Here is a 14,434-nt window from a genome sequence, read left to right as displayed (position 1 = left end):
ATGCCAGGGATAACTAAACAAATTAAGCAGAAATGGAATAATATTTAACATTTTAACCACTACTAGTAAGGAAGTAATCTACTCACACTTTCATAGTTTTTTCAATGTTTCTGATGCAGAAATCCAATGTGATCACAACTTCTGTCTTTTTGTGAACAGTTTCATTATAATCATCTTTAACTAATTCTCTAAAAAATAATAATACTCTCATTAGTTTACCTTATGAATTACTTGTTTTCTCTTGTTTATCACTAATTACACTGCTGAACTACTGTGCAGACAAATGTCTTAACAGTCTTGATGGAGTATGAAGCCAGTTCACCCTTTATTACTAAAAGCATCTCTGTGACTCTTACACACATCTAGGGCACAAACCATCACTACTTATTAGGTCTACAGTTTAGAAATCCTGGGCATTAAAATTATATTAAGGAATAAAAACTAATCTATAATCACACAAATAAGATGAACAGCATTACATTTTACATACCAGAATTAACGTTTACTACTCACAGTAGACTGCTGTCCAATTTATACTTTAAATAAGCCAATATGGTCTCTTAAGATCCAGGATGGCATACTAAATAATACGATTGAAGGGCTTTTAGTTAACAACAAGGGTCAACAAACTAAGGTTAGATGCTTGTTTTTGCTAAGAATCCTATTTACATTTTTAAAGGTTGTAAAAATAAAATAAAAACAAAGAAAAACTTTATGTGGCCCACAAAGTCTAAAATATTTGCTAATTGAGAAAAAAAGTTTGCCAACAGTGGTCTACATTAACTATTTTCTCATGAGTTATTAATCTAAAAGCTAATAAGTAAAGGAATAAAAACTTCCCGGAGCGGTGACTGGGGTAGATGACAACAGCAAGAGAAAACCAGAGCTGTTAGTAACAACGCTATGAAAATAAATGGAGTCAACACTTAGATTTTTCCAGAGACTATTTAGTAAAAACAAACAGGCTCCTTAATAGAAAAAGCATAGGCTTACAAACTGGGTATGTGACATATAAAAAAATATTATAAGCATAAATTTAAAGGTTTAAAATAAAGGTGACAGGGAAAAAAATAGAGCCTTATTCTCGTTTATTCTCAGAAGCAGCGGCAGAACAAGAGGGATGAAATGCTCCTTCACACGTGTCTTTGTGAGAAGGGAAGGACAGGTGTGAGGTGGGTATACACCAACTGTCACAAGCACAGCATGAGCCCCGAGGACACGAGGCCATGACTGTTTGTACAGATTGAAAAGCTGCATGTGCGGCTATACAGAACTAGAGGCATGATTCCCAAAAGAGGCTGCTTGCTGTCCACCTCTCAGATGGAGAGATGACAGCTACAAATCATGAAAGGGAAAAAGGGTCAAACCATATTCATCACAAAACATTTCTTAGGGTCACTTTCAGGGAGAGAATACTTAACTAGATGATCAATATTCTGACCTAGAAAAACTATATTAAGTGATTTAGAAAAAAAAAAAGTTAGCTTTTAAATTGCTTGTCAAGGTGAGTGTGTACTCAGACTGTATGATTTCACTTATACAAAACGTCTAAAACAGGCAAATCCATAGAGACAAAGTATATGAGCAGTTGCCTCGGGGTAGGAGCCTATGGGGGAAATAGGGAGTGACTGCTAATGGGTGCAGGGTTTCTTTTTGGGGTGATAAAAATATTCTAAAATTAGTGGTGATGGTTGCACAACTCTGTGAATGTACTAAAATCACTGAATTACACACTTTAAAAATGAGTGAATTATATAGCATGTGAATTATATCTCAATAATGTTGTTAAAAAAAGTTGAGAGTATATTTAATTTGGGATAAAAGGTAAGAAATGGAGGAAGTTCTGAGGACATAAACCCTAGAAAGAGGAAGAGGTTGTGCTGGATCCTAATGACGCCAAAGCCCTCGGAGATGGGGCCATGACAGCCAAGTCAGGTCCTGGGAAAGGGATTCAGCTGCTATCATCTTGTCCAGTACAGTGTAAGTGTTAAAATTCAGATACTTCTTGTCCTATGTCTCATAAGGTTTTTGTAGGAATCCAATGAAAAAAAAAAAAAGAGCTGCTAAATGTTTTGTAAACTAAATGTGAAACAAAAGTATTATAATAAAAACCCAGTACCTGACCCCAACTAGTCTGAAGGGGTGAAGTATCAGTGATGGGGTGGGCACCAGTTATTTAGTGAAGTGTACATGAAGATCAATTTTCAAATTTCACTCTACTACTTACATCAACCATCGTATCCCCTTTCGCATTAATTCTTGATAAAGCAGCAACGTACTGGCAACTCTACAGGCATAACACACAATTCCTGTTATTGCCTAGGGAAGAAATACAAAATGTCAATATTTGGTGCTAACTGTGGTACATGGTAAGAAAAACTTTTACATAAAAATTTTCAAGCTTATGTATTTTTATCAGGTTAATTAAAACACAATACACTGCCAATTTCTAAAAGCTAAGGACAGATACAACTGTACTAAATATTTCATCCTTAACATGATAATGTTAAACGTGCACTATCTCAATGGAGAAAATTTTCTTATGAGTCCAAAACACAATATAAAGTAAACCAGAGAGAACACAAAATAATTTGCAATGGCTAACAATCCGAATGAAGAATTTCCTGAGTCATATTGGCGTCTGTAAAGACACAATACATTTTATTGCCTCCACTGTTGATAGGAGAATTTTAATTCAGAAGTTTACATAGTAATTTAATTCGACACTAACCTTCGCCATGCTGGCATCCCCATCTAAATCATAACGGGGATGCACTTTAGGGAGGGAAACTGAAATACGAAGGAAAATCATTAAAGTCAGCAATAAAGCATTTTGAATAAATTATTGTATCCTTTACATAGCAACCTCTAAGTTAAACATCAACCTCTAAATTAAACATTAGTGGCAAAACTCTTTAATGTTCTTTACCTGGTTAAAAAAACCACTTGAAACAGCAGTGCTTGTTGCGTAACAAATTACCTGCGACATTTCTAAGGAGTTTCATTCTTTTCCTTAAATATATTCCAATACAACAAGCTCAATGCTTCTGTTTAAATCCAAATCAAATCCCAAAGATCCAAATAGAAATGTAAAAGTCTGGGTAATTTATTTTTTTCACCACTAGGATTAACAATTTAAAAGATTCCAAACTGTAGATCTAACTTTTCTCAGACTCCAAAGCCTGGCAGTGTCCTAGTCACACTGGACACAATAAACGTTTGCTGAAATTCACGATACAAAAGGTTGAGTGTCGGTAAAATGCTAAAAGCAGAGAGCGACAGTAAAACACAGGTGACAAACTTTTACCATTTTATAAACAAAATATTTAAGGTCACACTGTGTTGCCTACAGGCTTACCAATTTTACTACTGGTTTCATCCAACTCATTTACCAACTTTTAACGTTTATGAAAGCTCCACATTAATGCCATCATTAACGAACTTTATGAAGATGACGTGATTTTTACAGGTTGGTCTGTTTGTTTTAGTGGCTGGTAAGAACAAGAGGAAAAATCCCCACTTACTTTTTTCATATATCAGTCCCACAGCACTCAGAGGCTCTTGGCTTACTACGAAGATGGGATTGTCCTCAGTCGTTTTGGGCAAATGCTGTGCCAGTCTTCCAGGTTCTAGAACTAAGCGTCGTCCTTCATAGATAAGTTCTTGATTTGAAGAAATAATTTTGGTTTGTTTATACACCAGTTCATGAAATACAGCAGCACTGCGTGAGGAAAATCCAAAGGACAACATAACTGGGACAAGACGAGAGGTAAAATCTCTTTTTTAACGATGACTGCAATAACATCCATTTCTTTTTTTTTTTTTAAAGATTTAATTTTTCCTTTTTCTCCCCAAAGCCCCCCGTACATAGCTGTGTATTTTTAGTTGTGGGTCCTTCCAGTTGGGGCATGTGGGATGCTGCCTCAGCATGGCCTGATGAGCGGTGGCATGTCCGCGTGCAGGATTCGAACCGGCGAAACCCTGGGCTGCCCAAGAGGAGCGCTCAAACTTAACCACTCGGCCACGGGGCCGGCCCCAATAACATCCATTTCTAACGATACTCGAGATCATGATCAGTCCACAGCACGCTGCTGTGGGTCCTGCAGTCTAGTAAACTGAAATCCCACACTAATCCCCTCTGAGATCTTTCTACGTTTGGACACCTACACTGGGTATGTGCACTGCAGGAGCCTTACTAGTTAATAGCGGAGAGCCGACATCGCAAGAGCTTGAGAGCACTGACGCTGGACTCAGACTCTCAGGGTTCAAATTCCAGTTCTTGCACGCACCTGCTGGACTTACCTTCAGTCCTTAACCCCTCAGTGCTAAGTCCCCTCACCTGTAGGAGGGGAACCACAGTCCCCACCTCACAGAACTGTTGTGAGGATTAAATGACTTCAATAGATAAAGAACTGAGAACAGTACTCGCAACATAACTATATAATGTTTGTTCAATTAATTAAATAAAAGCAGGTATTTTCAAAATGATGGTTTGAGGAAAAAGGTAGAATCTCCTTAAATAGATCCAGGAAAGCAAAGAACGCTTTCAGCAGCAATGTTGTGACTGTCTCTGCCACAGGCTCCTGCCGGGATCTGGCCCAGGCTTGGGGGGGCTTTTGACATTCAAGTACACTCTCAAAGTGAGAGTGGCCGACACCTAACTCTGACCCATATTTATTCAGGCTATTAAGCACCAAAATAAAGACAAATGATATATTTTAATCTAATGTTATATTAATATTTTATTCATTATATTTAAAGCTTATACTTGACATATATATTAGATATTAATTATCTAAAATATTATTTTGTTTAATTAATTTTATTCCTTAAAAAATTACCAAAACTCTCTTTTTGAGTTTTATGAGGCATCAAAGCTGGTATTTAAATCTTGTCAAAACAGAAACCAAGGCATATAGAATAGATTAATAGATGTAACTTTTTCCCCTTCATTTTAAAAAGCATTTTATTTAGAGATCATTGTGGATGTGCATGCAGTTGTAAGGAATAACAGAGATGCTACATACTATTCCCCCAGTGTCCCCAAGGGAAAGAGTGTGCACAAATACAGCCCGACGCCACAACCAGGACACTGACACTGACACAACCCATCCCTCCTCTTCAGATCTGCCTGGCTTTACATGCGAGCCTGTGTGCAGTTAGTTCCATGCAGCTCTATCACACGGGGAGACTTTTTTTTCACATGAGCATAACGTGTTTTTGCTTAGATAATACAAATGATTATCTCTCCAGCACCCAATAAAGGCTTTATGCCACATGTGCAAATAATAACTATATGAACCTATATTGAAGACTTACGCTTTTTTTAAATGACAGGGTAGGACTCAACGAAACTTGGCCCATTTATTAGTAGATGCTATCTGTGGTATGTAACGATGTAATTTGAGAGAAGGCATAGAAATGAAAATAGTCTTGTAAAACCGGCAGTTTAAAAACAAGCTAATTTACTTGTATATTTTAGAAAATTAGAAAACTAATCTTTTTACTCCAAAGAAAAGTGAAAAAGAATTTACTGAGAACTCAAACATAATTTTCTAAGCGGGAAGTGGGTGCCTTTGATGAAGCTGAGGCATCTTTTCTATTTCCTCTCCTAATTTACAAAGGTAATTATTACATAACACAATATCATGACACAGAAAGAAAATGTAAATCAGTACTTACGTATTATAGCTATGAATATAAATCTTATGAGCTGTCATTTGTTGTAGTGAAAAAACATGAATTATCATTCGGTGAAGAATATCACTAGTTTCTGCAAAAAACTGGTCAAAACCCCAACACTTCTCCTGGTCTGCCTCGAGGATGTTTGCCAGAACAGGGGTGAGCAGAACCTGAAGACCCCTAAAATAGTACGAAAAAAGTTACTTAAAGACCGAACGTGTTATGTTTTGTCTAGATGCAAAATCATAATATCCATCACAAAATCCAATGAATGGCTATTAATATTATTAGATTAATTTAAAATTTTTAAAAATCTGCCAACTTTTCAGAAAGCCAGGTAGTCTTGGCTTAGTATTTATTACTTGTCAAGGAATCAGGGGTTATCGGATTTTTATGTTAGCTTTTACTGATTATTTTGATGCTCTCCTTCCCAAGTTTTCTTACTTTTCCAAACACATTCTAACACTGTGTACACATGGCGATCGGGGCAGACCTGCCGATTTGAACCAGGAGGTCACGAGGCTGAGATAATGGTTCAGTTTCAGGGTCTTTAATGTCCTTTTCATATGGCACTCAAGAGACATAACTTTTTACGTTGAATTTATATGCCTTTTGTAGTATACTTATTTAGGAAGTAAAATTATTATAATCATCTAGCAATCAATTAGTGCCCATTCAACCAGGAATAATCTTTGACTAATAAGCTTAAATATTTTTTAAAAGATGAATGGAAGCACCTTCATTCTCTCATGCTTTCACCAAATTATAAAATATCCCCAAACAGGCTCTCAATTACGAAATTTCAAATAGTCTTAAAAATATATTCTTGACTATGTGAGAGACACTGGAATAATTACTTGTCTGTCAACAGTTTTTAAAATATGTAGAGGACATTTTTTCAGGGCCAGCCCGGTGGCGCAGCGGTTAAATGCACACGTTCCGCTTTGGTGGCCCAGGGTTCGCCGGTTTAGATCCTGGGTGCGGACATGGCACCGCCTGGCAAGCCATGCTGTGGTAGGTGTCCCACATAGAAAGTAGAAGAAGATGGGCACGGATGTTAGCTCAGGGCCAGTCTTCAGCAAAAAGAGGAGGACTGCCAGCAGATGTTAGCTCAGGGCTAATCTTCCTCAAGGGAAAAAAAAAGTATGCAGAGGACATTTTAAATCTTTGCTAACAGGTATCTACTCCCCCTCCTTTTGTAAAAGAATCCACACTCTCCGCTCTCTAAACCCGATCTCTGTGTGCAGAGGGGTGCGACAACCAGGTCTGGTTATCACGGGTAGTCACAGGTGCCAGGGGGCAGCATAAAGTTAGTTAAATGAGAATCAATCCAGAAACCTCTGCTAAAACTATCGGGAAAGAAAGTCTTTCTTCCCACTGAGCTTTCACAGCTGTGGGGACGAGAGTCTGGGAATGCCAGGGGCCATCCCGAGGCTGCCAGGAAAGAGCCTGCCTGCGAGTGGAGAGAAGTCAGAGAAAGCAGGCCCGGACGACGCGAAGCGGCCACATCTGGATGACACGGTCTGAGTCCAAGGAGTCGGCTGGACTCTGAGCCACACACACACGAGAACTTCTCATTACAAAGTCAATCCACTTCCTTTTCCACTCCAACTGGCTGAGTGGGGTTCTTCTCACTTGCAATCCAGTCTTGACTGGTACATATAAGAAAGAGGACAGTTCTCTTTTTTGGCAGTTGTTCCATTTTTGGTACCTGTTTTCATTGCTCATTTGTAGCACTTAAAGTCCTTACTATTTAAGAAAAACAAGATCATATAATAATATACTTTGTGGTACCTAAGCAGTTTTTATCAAAGAATTTATAATTTGGTGTGCTAACAACTGATTAGATGGAAAATCTACAGCCTCTCCCCCTCCTGAAATGGACAACCTGTAGTTCAGAGGTCAAAGCACTGAATCTGAGTTTCAGCAACATAATTATTAAACAGCAAGTGTTCATTTCCTGATCCCTTTATATTTTATCAGTTTTGCCCGAGAGCCCCAAAATGAGTATTTTCTAAGTCAAAATTTAATACAAATCACTATTATAATATCAAATCTCTGCTCTTCAATAAAATTAACTTCTCTTGGTAATTCTAGCTGCATGAAACAATTTTATTTTGAAGAATGTTTTTAAACAATCCAAAAATGAATCTGTCAGGACACTGGTTTTAAAAAATAATTTTAGCAGTGGAACTCTTGGTTTCAATGAGTTTTCACAGGAATCAATATATAAAACGACAGGTGAGGGGCTGGCCCCCTGGCCTAGTGGTTAAGTTCAGCACATTCTGCTTCGGTGGCCTGGGTTTGGTTCCCAAGCATGGACTTACACTACTTGTCAGCCATGTTCTGGTGGCGACCCACATACAAAATAGAGGAAGACTGGCACAGATGTTAGAGCAGGGTGAATCTTCCTCAAGCAAAAAGAAGAAGATTGGCAACAGATGTTAGCTCAGGGCAAATCTTCCTCAGCAAAAAAAAAGAAGAAGAAGATAGGTGACATTTTATTAGCTTGTGATACATATATATATAATTTATTCAAATAAATAAGTTGCTAAATAGTTAATATTTAAAATACTAAATTCTACATATTGATGAGTGCCTTGGCTTTATTTCCAGAGTAAAATAATATACCCTCTACTTTTAATTTCTTTTACCTTAAATCTTTCTTTGTGATAACAGGATTCATACCTGACAACATAATTCTTTTGAGTTCTGGCTGCTAAATTAAATAAGACCTATAGGAGCATTTGAAATGCTGGAGAAAGTAGTAGAAAACGATTTCTCACATTTGGAATAATAGGAATGCTTTTTTTTTTTTGCTGAGGAAGATTCACCCTGAACTAACATTCACTGCCAATCTTCCTCTTTTTGTATGTGGGCTGCCATCATAGCATGGCCACTGACAGATGAGTGGTGTAGGTCTGCACCCAGGAAGTGACCCTGGGCTGCCGAAGCGGAGGGTGCTGAACTTAACCACTAGGCCACTGGGGCCTGCCCATGAGTACTTTTTTAACATGAGGATAACATTAAACTTCTTGAGTGTTTGTGTTTGAGAACTCTAGTCACTCCTATCTATACCACTGTTTGCGTCTGTCAATACAGAGGTCAGCACAAAAGATACCAAGGTCCTAAGCTGGATCCTCACACTGGACAGAACCCCAAGACCGGTGATTTGCAATCTCAAAAACGTACGTCCTACGTCCTAAGACAGACCAGGATGGATGTTTATATTGCGTGCCACAAAGACAAAACTCACAAATCCAAGCACACGCTTTCATAACATCTAAGCAAAACAACAGACTGCCTTTAAGTATGTGTGCCTTTACCCAACAAAGATGCCAAACACCAAAGTGCACGTGAGGAGAACATGGGCACACGACACTCACCGTGAAAGACTGCAGGACACAGGCATGTCCCCACTCCAGTCGATCGGGCCATTCTCTGCTTTCTGTACTCCAGATATTGCGCCAGAAGGCTTTCCAGTAAGTATTTTATACCTTGGGAAGAACAAAAGCCGAATGAACTAAGCAGTTCATGGTTGCATAGCCTGTCAATGGGCTTCGCAAAAGTATCTCCTCGGTTGCACCTACAATTATCTACTAGACGAAACTTTGTGAGTGACGTTCACAGGATCCACAAAGCAAGCAAAATACTTTGAACCTGACTGACTGAAGCAGAATAGTGGCTGTACGATTATTTTATATATGCCACAATTAATTTTCATTTGGGCTCTCAGAGTACCAAAAAACAGCATCATGACGTTCACAACAAAGATATTAATTTTTCCATCTGAAAAAATTGAGGAAACACAAAAAAAGTTACGTTACAGAATATCTCCAGACCATGACATAAAGCATCTAATTGCTCTGACTCATAGTATCCAAAGGCACAGTCGACAGGACTAGGAAATCACTGCGGAAATGAACAACAGTGTTCTCTTTTAGAAAAAAGATGAAACTATACAAAGCACAGCGTCAGACAGATTCCTTGCATATTGAAAAAATATAAACACATATAAGAATAGGTGTGTATACCAAAATTAAAAGCCCAATTTAATTTGATTCTTGATGAAAAGTGGTAGAAATAAATATGAATTGAAGAAAGAGATGGTCAAGGAAGCAAAACAACAACGACGGAGGAGGTCAGCGAAGGCAGCTTTCAGCTTCCGCACGGTCCCAAAGCAACCCCGAGAGCAGGGGAGGAAGAGCCTCACGCCTCCAAGGACACTGTCCACGGATGACAACGCAGGACACAGCACAGCAGAATCTTACCTAAGTCTACAGCTATTATTTCCGGCATAATTTTTGTTTGTTTGTTTAATGTCTACATAAATGTGCCCTGAGCAAATCAATTTTTTCTTTAACAAAGTAGAACAAACCAGTACGACTGATTTAGACTACTTGCTGCTCCTCAGCAGAGGCAGCCAGATTTCTGCCTTGAGAGATTTTTCAGGTAAGAAGAAAATTAAAGTGAAAAGTAAGCTGTATTCACGTAAGAAGGATCCGACTGTGGAGGACCAAGTAGGGACATGTGAGATTAACGCAAGAAAAGAGGAGGGAATGGAATGAAGGGCAGACTTCTTAAGGGAATGCTCACATATTCTTAAAAAAACTAATTTTGATAAGATCCCTGTATAAACACACTCATGACGTGTAAATGAGATGGCAAGGGGTCAACACTGCTGTGACAGGAAACAAACGCAGCCGAAAGTCAAGTAAAGCGGTCGTTATCACTCTTACAGCACTTCTGAACACCCATTAGCACCAGCATTCATAAGAAGCTGAACTTCTGTGCAAATAAACAAATTCTTCTAATGGTATAGCTTCCCATTTGCTGGTCAGACAAAATCATCAGGCATTCCTAGTTCTTATGAGTCATACGTTTTCCTTATTAGGGAGCATCACACTTTTATTTAATCCATCTTCAGGGCAGCAAGAAATGCTGACATTGCTTTAAAACATGTCTGTGACAATAAAGGCATGACTAACTGTTAGGCACAATTCATGTTTAATGAGAAAAACAAAAATGGACTCAGCCATCATTAGTGAAGAAATTTTATAAAAAGGGCACTGCCGTAAGCAGGCTCAAGATGATGCTGTACAAAAATCCTCAGGACAGTAACGGATGTCTTCTTGCCACAAACAGGCATTTGTCCTTGCTGGAAAGAAAACATGTAGGTACCTGGGTTTTAGCAAAAGTCGTATTATCAGCTGAATTGGTTTTAGTTCCTCAAACTAACAAAAAGAAAAATATGCTTCTCCCTCAATTTTCCGAGATGAGATTAAAGATTGTATTTTCAGGGTTGTGATGATTAAGTCATGTTTGCTGAGAAAAGGCAGAGTCAAATATACAAAGGTCTGAGAGAAATGTTAAGATCTAAAAGAACGGTTCCTGTCCCCAGTCACTCCTGAGCTAAACAGGATGCACAACCCCGTGCTTTCATGCGGACGTAGCTGGCTGTTTCTCAGGAAGCAAGGTCAGTCACCAACTTCTTTTAAAATAGAAAGATGTGTGGTCAATGTATGCTATGGATGAATTTTAAAATAAATTTCACATCCAGAAATCCAGCTCTCTTTCCCTCCATTATTTAGATTACAATAGTGATTTTATACACAGCAATTATTTCCTCATAAGTAGGGCAGTACATAAATGTATAACGTACTGGTAAAATGCACTCGTCCTTGGACCGAAAGGGCAACACTAGAAAAAATTTAATATTACACGACATGTTATTTTTGAAATGGCAAAAGAAATCAGATGAGTTCAGGGTAAGAATTCTATTTCTTTTAGATCCAGTAATGGTTCTAGTACTCCACAGAAGTACTATTTTTTACGTTATACGGAAGGAAAAACCTGATAAGTACACAAAGAGAAATAAACAAACAGCATGCTGAAATAAAATCCAGAAAGCAGAAGATTTTTAACGATGGACCAAAGACTGGATGCCATGTATACTTTGTACGTAAGATTTAAACACGATATGAAAAATTATGCCTATACACTTCCATAAGGCTGCGTCCTTATTAAAAACCAAATAGCCTAAAATATCAGAAATGATGCCTAAATCAATTTTCATTAGTGTATACCTCTAACATAAAATGAAACAAAATAAGACGGAGACATATTTTAAAAACTTTTCCCAATTTGAGATGGACAGACCACTTACATCACTTCCTTATTCCTGCGTGGCCCTTCAAACGGTCTGAACGGCAGTGACCCGGTGGCTGCATGGTAAAACGTTACCCCGATGCTCCAAAGGTCGACCGTGGCTCCATACTTCTTCTGATGGTCTTTCCGCAGCACGGCTCGCTCATACATATCAGGATGCTTAAAAAAAGACGAAAACCTACTAACTTGCATCCTATGGTAATACAGTATACAAAAATAGGTACTCAAGAATGCCTATAAATTCCATCCTATTTTCCTAATCATTTCACTCTCCCAATCTGAAAAGACTATTCACATCTTCTCTTTTCCCAAACCTCCAACACCACCCCCTCTGACCCTCGATTTTGATGACCTCACTTCACACTTCAATGAGGAAAGAGAAGACTCAGAGGTTAGGTCCCCTTTGAGATCTTCTACCACACACCAACCTCCCCAAGCCTGCATCCAGACTCCAGGCCTGCTTTGCAGTTACAAGGGTACGAGTCCTATCAAGGGCTGACTTTTCCATCTGTGCTGTGGAGCCCATCACATCTATCACCAATCCCAGAAATCAATTCCTGTAACTGCCTTTTATTTTACGCATCATTTCCCCCCTCTACTGGATCATTCCTTTTAACTTACACACATGCTTCACTCTCCCCTATTTTTAGAAAGCCCTAAACTGACGCCACAACCCCTTCTAGCTATCACTCACTTTTCTGCTTCCCACCATAGCAAAACTTCTCAAAATAGCCATCTGTACTTAGAACTGCACTATTTCCTCACCTCCCCTTCAGGCCTACGGCATTAAATATCATCCATGTTCTTTAATTCCCAAAACTCTCTCCTGCCCTGAGCTCCAGATTCATAAATCCTACTGTTTTCTTTTCTTTAATTTTTTAAATTGTGGTCATAATAGCTTGTAACATTGTGAAATTTCGGTTGTACACATTATTATTTGTCAGACACTATATAAATGCACCCCTCACCCCTTGTGCCCACCTCCTCACTCTCCTTCCCCCCCGGTAACCACTAAACTGTTCTCTTTGTCTGTTACTTTGTTTATGTTCCACAAATAAGTGAAATCATGTGGTGTTTGTCTTTCTCTGTCTGGCTTATTTCACTTAACATAACACCCTCAAGGTCCATCCTTGTGGTTGTGAATGGGACGATTTTGTCTTTTTTATGGCTGAGTAGTATTCCATTATACATATATACCACATCTTTATCTAATCATTGGTTGACCTACTGTTTTCTTGAATGTCTAAAAGGTACTTCAAACTTAACATATCCAAAACAAACTCTTGGCCTTCCCACTCAAACCTGTTTCTTTCTAATCTTATCCTCTAAGTAAAGAGTACCATCATCTATCCAGTTGCTCATACCCAAAACCTATCAAGCAGCCTTAATTCCTTTCCCTCCTCCCTCACATGCAACCCATCAGAGCAAGTCATATGGAGTCTGAGATGAAAATTAAATTTTCTAGAATTAATTCAGAGGACTAGCCTGACTGGGTTCCCTGGGAGCTAGTGACGCGGTAAGCAGCTAGTCGGATGATAAACGCATGTCCTGAAGCACAGAGGACGCTATACCACAGCTGCGAGAACAGATGGCTCCTGTCGGACATGGGTGAGGAGCTAGCAGACCCAGACAGAGATTCTGGCCGACCTCTAGCTCTGCAGAGAACCACCAGGGGTCATAAATGCTCAGCCTGCTGACACCTGCCTTTATGGAAGTTATGCACTGGAACTTTAAGATTCTTGGAAGCTAAAGCTACAAGAGTGTACTCTGGACCCAAGAAGAGTCATCACCCAAATGATCTCAAACCAAAACAACGCCTTAGGACACTGTGGTATTTGGCTGTGGCCCAAAGGCCTGGGAACCAACGCAGGTAACATTGCTGGGAGGGTGCGTATAAATGACACAGTCTATGAATCTGACTCCCAAAGGGTCACAGTTCCTGGATTTTTTGGGGGCGGGTGGGACTCATTGGGGAAATACATTTTAATGGGAAATCAGAAGAGGTGATAAGCATGGGGCGTTTGAAGTGAGTGTCCAAACATAGGCCCACCAGATAGCTGGGGTCTGAGTGGTTTTGCCGGTTCTGTGGCATAGCACATAAAGGAAGTACTGTCCAAAGCAGCTCCAGCCAGACCTCTGACCTGGCCGCTGGTATTCAGTGTATAAATGGTGCTGTGAATAGGCCTAGAGTACCTGGACAGGCCTGACATCTTCCGGAATATGAGGCCACCAACCTGGGAAGAGGCGGCACAGCGATTCTAGAAGGAGACAGAGGGGGGACCTCCTCAAAAGGTGCAGTAATACACTGCCTAACTGGTGTAGCTGGAAGGTGTTCCCTAGGGAGTCACTGACTGATGGTGGCTTGACATATCTGCGCCCACTGACTCTTCTGAACGTGTACCTGTGCTCGTGCAGGGCTTGGCATTATTGGGTCTGAGCCTCTGCATCTGGAACAGACACGTGAAGACTAAGCTACTGGAAAGTTCTCAGACTATAAGTGCCTGCCCTCGTTAGTACAGTGGTGCGTATCCCTGCCTGTCAGATTATATTATTAAGAGATGCAAGATATTAAAAACGGTGGAAG

General features: G+C 39.4%; 1 protein-coding gene across 3 annotated transcripts in view; it reads right to left on the bottom strand.

Moving 5' to 3' along the window:
- The window catches only part of TBK1 (TANK binding kinase 1), a 41,675-nt gene that overhangs the window by 12,370 nt on the left and 14,871 nt on the right, over positions 1 to 14,434 (bottom strand). For all 3 annotated transcript variants that reach the window (XM_044755757.2, XM_044755758.2, XM_044755759.2), the window contains 7 exons: positions 11,849 to 12,009; positions 9,069 to 9,179; positions 5,683 to 5,862; positions 3,525 to 3,721; positions 2,732 to 2,790; positions 2,228 to 2,319; positions 87 to 188 (listed from right to left, as the gene is read on the bottom strand). In XM_044755757.2, coding sequence (XP_044611692.1) covers positions 87 to 188; positions 2,228 to 2,319; positions 2,732 to 2,790; positions 3,525 to 3,721; positions 5,683 to 5,862; positions 9,069 to 9,179; positions 11,849 to 12,009 — 902 coding nt within the window. The remainder of the gene's footprint in view (positions 1 to 86; positions 189 to 2,227; positions 2,320 to 2,731; positions 2,791 to 3,524; positions 3,722 to 5,682; positions 5,863 to 9,068; positions 9,180 to 11,848; positions 12,010 to 14,434) is intronic.

Source organism: Equus asinus, chromosome 22, assembly GCF_041296235.1.
Source record: "Equus asinus isolate D_3611 breed Donkey chromosome 22, EquAss-T2T_v2, whole genome shotgun sequence".
Classification (NCBI taxonomy): domain Eukaryota; kingdom Metazoa; phylum Chordata; class Mammalia; order Perissodactyla; family Equidae; genus Equus; species Equus asinus.
The sequence above is the reverse complement of the archived record's forward strand: the minus strand, read 5'-3'. Positions and strand labels throughout refer to the sequence as shown.